Source organism: Protobothrops mucrosquamatus, unplaced genomic scaffold, assembly GCF_001527695.2.
Source record: "Protobothrops mucrosquamatus isolate PMUCROS unplaced genomic scaffold, P.Mucros_1.0 scaffold1936, whole genome shotgun sequence".
Taxonomy (NCBI): Eukaryota; Metazoa; Chordata; class Lepidosauria; order Squamata; family Viperidae; genus Protobothrops; species Protobothrops mucrosquamatus.
Genome location: NW_015388057.1, coordinates 94,082 through 101,260, shown reverse-complemented (window position 1 = coordinate 101,260; position 7,179 = coordinate 94,082). Strand labels below are relative to the sequence as shown.

Sequence of the window (7,179 nt, the reverse complement as noted above, 5' to 3'; positions counted from 1 at the left end):
AGGGCATTGTGTATTCTTTGGAAGAGGCTGTCATAATGACTGGGATTTTGACCGATGAAGCTGAGCAAGAAAAGGTAACCTAACTTTATTATTCTTGTTAAGTAAAAGGGGGCACAGGAGACAGAATGACAAAATTGTCTTTCATATGTTGAAAAAGCAAGTTGTTTCTTCTAAAAACTAGAGAGTCCACTTATACTGTTAGTGCATATTTCTGTATTGTAAAGAGTCTCCCCCAAGAGCAGTGTTTCTCAAATTTGGCAACTTTAAGATGTGTGGACTTCAGTTCCCAGAATTCCTCAACCACTGTGGTTAGCTAGGAAGTCCACACATCTTGAAGTTTCCAAGTTTGAAAAAATTGCCCTAAAATTGTTTTCTATTGTTCCATGCAGAATAATTCCAAAGATCCTTTATTATTATTATTATTATTATTATTATTATTATTATTATTATTATTATTATTATTATTATTATTATTATTATTATTATTATTATTTGAATTTATATACCGCCCTATCTCCCTTACGGGACTCAGGGCGGTGAACAGGCGATAATAAAAACCATGATAAATATAGGCAGTTCTAAAATCAAATTAAATAACGGGCCTGTTCTAAAAACACACCCATACAAAAAACCCCACTAAAACATAATCAAACTACGCCAGGCCGGCCACACGGAATAGATGGGCCTTCAGGGCTCGGCGAAAAAGGCGCAGGTCCGCAACTGTACGTAGGTTGGGGGGTAGATCATTCCAGAGGGCAGGAGCTGCCACAGAGAAGGCTCTCCCCCTGGGGGTCGCCAGCCGGCATTGTCTGGCCGACGGCACTCTAAGGAGGCCCTCTCTGTGGGAGCGGACTGGTCGAAGGGAGGTGTTTGGTAGGAGGTGGTCTTGCAAATAACTAGGTCCATTGCCATGGAGCGCTTTAAAGGTTGTTACTAACACCTTGAAGCGCACCCGGAAGGCCACAGGCAGCCAGTGCAGCTCGCGCAGGAGAGGTGTTACATGGGAGTATCTAGAGGCCCCCAGGATCCCCCGCGCGGCCGCATTCTGAACTAGCTGGAGCCTCCAGGTGCACCTCAAGGGGAGCTCCATGTAGAGAGCGTTGCAATAGTCCAGGCGGGAAACAACGAGGGCTTGAGTGACCGTGCGTAGAGCGTCATGATCCAGAAAGGGGCGCAACTGGCGTATCAGGCGAACCTTTAGGACTGGGGCATTGCTCTATTGCTCTTAAACTGTCTGTGAAGTAACTAGATCTAATTTCTCAAGCAAGTCAACTTCTATGCTGACAGGGAGACAATAGAAGTGCCTGTCAGAAAAATTGGAAAAATCTAAGCTAAACAAATTAAAACATTCTTAGTTCTCTGCAAATTAAAATTACGATTCCTGCTAAAGACAGTTGAATTACAATTTGGGAGGAAAGGCTCAACCAAGGTTGCTTATAATGAATAGAAGGGTGTCTGGTGTATGCATTCTTTTGGGTGAGGTACATTTAATGTAAATGTATTGGCATCCACAATAACAATCATTTGTGGAAATGATATACTGCCAATATTATTCCTACACAAAATGCATTGTATTTTTGGTGCTTTAGTTCAATAGTAGTAGAAAGTTGCCTCATGTTTAAATCAGATCTTTAATTAAACTATAACTTGGTAAGACTAGATCATTTGGCAAAATTATATTTTTTATTATCTTCCTGTTCTTTTACATTAAGGTCAATAGAATTGGGGCATACTACAAGCCATGGTTTTTTAAACATGTGGAAAATTATTTGAAAGCTAATAGCACAGGAACAGAATATATTCCAGCAAGAGATTATTATCATAGGCATACAAGGAGCATTTTCTGGGAGCTCCAGGTAAGGATCTACTTGTAATTTACTATACTGTGGATACTTAAAACCAGTTTTTCTGTCAACCTATCCTATGGATAGCCCCTATTTTAATTGTTAATTCACTCTTTATATGGCACCCATCTTAATCAACTAACTCTGGGTAGCTGACAAGACTTTAAGAAACAAAAACATACAGTACATATAAAAACAGTAAAAATAAAAGCACTGGAAAAGACTAGGTGAAGCAGCATTGTCATTTCACTTCACTCTGATCCAAGTGAGGGGACCAAGCTGCTTTGCAAAATAGTTTTCCGCAAGTGCTTTCTTTGAAGCAAAATGCTTTGAATATATTTAATGCCTAATACCTCTCTTTTTCCTCTTCCAAGACAAAAGGCAAACCTAAATTAAATGTCATGTGTTAGTTAGCTAAGTTGTTTGGTCATTCAAGCTAGTAAATAGTTCACAGCCAAAAGGACAAAGAGAAAGAATTAGTATCTGTGATAGTGGATTTAATAGTCCTTTTGTGGATAAGGCCTATCTATTATCTTTTCATCTAGACCAGAGATAGGCAACCTTGGCTCTTTTATGACTCGTGGACTTCAACTCCCAGAATTCCTGAGCCAGCAGGGAGTTGAAGTCCACGAGTCATAAAAGAGCCAAGGTTGCCTACCCCTGATTTCTAGACCTACTGTTAATCAAGAATCTGGGGTACCAGTTCCTGAAGATTTTTAAAACAAATGTTAGTATCCTTTTAAAGGGTTGGTCCTTATACCACCCAATTAGCCATTAAAGTTTTTCCTTAAATCTTAATATTCCAATCTAGTATATCTTGACAAATATATAAATCGATAATTCACATTTCTAAGGTTACTCACCAGCATTAGCAGAATAGCATATAGAAATAAAAACAGAGGCATAAAACAACGAGCACAAACAGGGGGAAAAAGAGATGGTTTTCCAGATAGAACAAAAGGTAAATTAACAAGGGACTTCACATCTCATCCTGCTCAGTTCCTAAAGAGAGCGCTAGGCCTTCAACCCACATTTAGTCAATAGTGAATTTTTAAAAAATACTGAATAAAGTTGTTGATGTATGTAATTACACTAATTTTAAATCTTCCCTTTTCTTACTATTAGCATTGTTTCCCTTACAGGACATCATCCCGTTTGGCAATCATCCAATTTTTCGCTATCTCTTTGGCTGGATGGTTCCTCCTAAAATCTCTCTTTTAAAATTGACTCAAGGCGAATCCATGAGAAAGCTCTATGAGCAGCACCACGTGATACAAGACATGATGATCCCCATGAAGAGCCTTGAACAATGTATTCAAACCTTCCACAGTGTCATTAAAGTAAGACCATATTTCCTAAATCCAAGACGGGTCATTGGAGCAGGAAAAAGATTGGTTTCTTATTTAATACCTGAAGAACATTTCTCTAAAACCCAGAAATGTAAAACAAATAAATAAGTAATGCTTAAGGTAACCCCATGTACCAATGGTAGGATTCAAAAAGGACCCAAGTAGCTTCCATAAAACTAATAGAATACTGTAGCAATAGTACTTAGATTTATATACCTCTTCATTGTGCTTTACAGCCCTCTCTAAGCAGTTTACTGAGTCAGCATATTGCCCCCAATAATCTGCTTCTCGTTTTACCAAACTTAGAAAGATGGAAGGCTTCAACCTTGAGCCGGTGATGATCGAACTCCTGAGAGTGGGCAGAGTTATCCTGCAATACTGCAGGCTAACCATGGCTCCTAGTGCATCTTTTTCCTCTTCTTTCCTCTAGGTCTATCCTCTGTGGCTGTGTCCATTCATCTTGCCCCACAATCCTGGAATGGTTCATCCAAAAGGAGATGAAGAGGAGCTCTATGTAGATGTGGGAGCCTATGGAATGCCCCAGACAAAACACTTTGAAGCCATGGCGTCCACCAGACAATTAGAAAAGTTTGTAAGGAACGTTCATGGGTAAGGATTTAAACCCGGGAAAAGAGTTATTTCTAGTGGTACAAGAGCTCTCTAGCAATTGGATTCCTAATTACCTATGAGTACACCCCATTCTTTTGCTATTCTGTACAGTAGTTCAATTTTGGCTCTGCAGCACCCTTGTTGGGACACCCAACTGAATTGAAAGGGTTGGTTAGTTTGCTAGAACAAAATTCTGACCAAGAGGCTTGCCCTGTTTTGCAGGCAAAGATCATTGTCATCTTTTAATGGGACAACTCTAAGATGTTTCTCGTTTCCTTTAGTTTTCAGATGTTACATGCAATCTGTGCACAGCAGGTCCAAATGAAGTCAGAGATGCTGACACAAACTTGTAGTTTTATATAATAAATATTTAACATCTATATTTACAGCAGACAAGATAGTCAGGCACATCACTATATCGTGAGGCAAACTGTCAGGTAAATCAAAGAACAGCAGCATACAGAGCCCAGAGACGCAAAAGGCGGGGGAAAAGGGAAACTCCCCCTTTACATCCAGCATCCAATCATAATGTAGATTTTCTCATGCAGGAGCCTGCACTCTCCAACCAATCAACTACAACTGTGTGTTCTGGCCCATTATACACTTTACTGTTCCAGCTGTTAAATTAAATATCTTAACAGTCACCTTCTAAAGCCACAACTCTTAAGATCTTTCTCATTTCCTTTAGTTTCCAGATGTTATATGCAGACTGCTATATGACCCGCGAGGAATTCTGGGAAATGTTTGATGGCTCCCTCTATCACAAACTGAGACAAGAGCTTCAGTGTAACAAGGCTTTTCCTGAAGTATATGATAAAGTCTGCAAAGCTGCAAGACATTAAATCCAACTCGTCCATGAAGCAACTGGGAAAATTTGGGTCTAAATAAAAACTATCTCTTCTCTTTTCCAAAACCCCCTTGTTTCTACTTCAGAGGCTCCATTCCAAATGTGAAATTTAGAAGAAATACTTCTGCCTTTGTATGAAATATATAACTGGTAGTATTTGTCTTAAAAAGGTGTATGCTTCTTTATCTTCTTTCTAGGAATTTCCATTTTTGACCACTGTGGTTTAATGATAGCTTAGGTATAGATTGATATATTTAGTAGAAGGAGGAAGAGCAAGTTCAGAACTTTAAAATAGAAGAATAACCTATTATAGATAAATGAATGGGAGATGTATGCAAGGTCTGCTGTTACAGATGTACCATAGGCTCTTTCTGAGAGTTGTGCCAAATAAGACTGCCTTTCTAATGTCACAGTTGCCTATATCAGATAGGTTTCTTTTCCCAGGGTTGAAAAGTCATAATTTGCAATAAAATCATAATTATAACCTGTCTGAACACTTTGAATACTATGGATTGGAGACTATTTTTTGAATTAGTGCACGTTCTTCACGATTCCCTCTCTCTGTCTTTCTCGTTTTGTTGACATTTTTTCTTTGACAGTTTTCATCAATGTTTATGTGCTGCAGGAAAAAAAAAAGAGACTGTTACAGACATGTCCCCAGGAATAAGACAATTTAAAAAGTATTTCCCCCCCCCCTTGTTTATAAACGTTACTGCTTTTCTTGCCTTCTCCCTGTGGTCTTCTAGTGATCTGTCTCTTGGATTATGGACGCTGGCTGAACAGTTTTATAATGTATTTGTCCAAAGTACAAATTTGTACTTCTGTTTTAATAGCAAAGAGGGCTGTCAGTAATCTGATATAAATAGCAAAGTTTTTATATTCATTATTGCGTCTACCTATTTTATTCTTACTTTGTTCATGAAATTCAATTGAGCCCCAAATTTTTGTTGCTAAGTGAGGCAGTTGTTAAGTGGCTTTTCCCCCTTTTACAACCTTTCTTGCTACTGTTGTGAATCACTGCAGTTGTTAAATTAGTAACCTGGTTGTAAAGTGACTTTGTTTCTCAGAAGGTCGCAAAAAGTGATCACATGACCCCGGGACATGGCAACCATCATAAATATGAACTAGTTGCCAAGCATCCAAAGTTTGATCACATGACCATGAGGATGCTGCAACAGTTGTAAGTGTGAAAAACAGTCACTTTTTTTTCATTGCCTTTGTAACTTTCAATTAAAGGAATTATTGAAAGTCGAGGACTACCTGTACATGATGGTGGAGATTTATATGGTAGATGATTAATAACATTAATTAATAACATTATATAGAAGTATTCCTCCCCACTCCTCTTTCCATTGTTACTGTTATCATAGGATTTGTCATGGTTTTCTTCTACTGAGATTGTTTAGTGCCTTAAATTACCTGAGAAAAACCTGGATTGTTTTAGGCCTTCTTATTTTCAGGAATACATTAGATGTGAGAAATGCTTTAGAAAACTACTTGGAAGGTGGATCTCTTTAACCTCTTCCCACCTAACACTTAACTTTGCTTGTAAAGATAGCGTTGCTGCGAGCTTTCACCATCAGATAAATGCACACTACTGCTATATCAATTTTTATAATTATCTGGATGTTGTTGATAATCGAAACACTTGAAACAATGCTGCTTGGAATAGATAATAGTATTCTGAGTTTTGTCCCATATTGTGGCCTGGACTTTGGAATACTTCCAACTCTTATTTCGTACTTGAGATAGTTTACACTCAAACGTTTTTGCATATCATTCCTCTGCTTTTTAACTGGAGTGACAATGGATAAGCTAGAAAAGTATCTCCTGCGTGAATATAGTAAGTTTAATATTAAAGCAAATAGGTCATTGGCTAGCCCTAAGAACAGTTGATGATTAAATGACTTTAAAGGATTTTTATTTGAGTTTTGTATATATTTTAATGTCAATATTAACCAAAATTGGATCCAAGGACCAAGATGCGCAAGTCTAGCAAAGAATTAATTATTTGTAGTTAACACTTTGATGTTATCTATAGTATCTGAACATCTGAACTGTCTATGGAGTTTTAAACAGTTGTTGATATTTAATGGAGAGATTGGTTTAGAGTGAACCAGATATGTGGACTTCAGCTATGCTGATGAATCTGGGAGTTGAAGTCCACAAGTCTTAAAGTTGCCAGATTTGGAGGCTCCTGTTTTAAATTACCGTATATACTCGAGTATAAGCCGAGTTTTTCAGCCCATTTTTTGAGCTGAAAAATGCCCCCCTCGGCTTATACTCGAGTCAATATTTTTCCCCAGTTCTTTATGGACTTACAATATCCGGGCACCGTTTAAAGAGACGCCGAAGGCAGACGGTGCCCAACTGCGCGCCTTTCCCCCTTGGCGGGGTGGTCTTTTGCAAAGTCTTTTGCTCGGATATTGTAAGTCCACAGCAGTGCGGGCGGCAGCAGCAGCGGCGCCGTCTCCCGCTCCGAATCCCAGGCTGGAGTCAAGCCCTTTTCAAAAGCGCCGGCTCGGGAGCG

General features: G+C 38.8%; 1 protein-coding gene across 1 annotated transcript in view; it reads left to right on the top strand.

Annotated features, from left to right (window-relative positions):
- DHCR24 (24-dehydrocholesterol reductase) overlaps positions 1-5,150 on the top strand; it is a 6,953-nt gene extending 1,803 nt beyond the window's left edge. The window contains exons 5-8 of the mRNA XM_015823649.1: positions 1,713-1,856; positions 2,987-3,184; positions 3,624-3,802; positions 4,491-5,150. Coding sequence (XP_015679135.1) covers positions 1,713-1,856; positions 2,987-3,184; positions 3,624-3,802; positions 4,491-4,644 — 675 coding nt within the window. The 3' untranslated portion in view covers positions 4,645-5,150. The remainder of the gene's footprint in view (positions 1-1,712; positions 1,857-2,986; positions 3,185-3,623; positions 3,803-4,490) is intronic.
- The last annotated feature ends 2,029 nt before the right edge of the window (positions 5,151-7,179 follow it).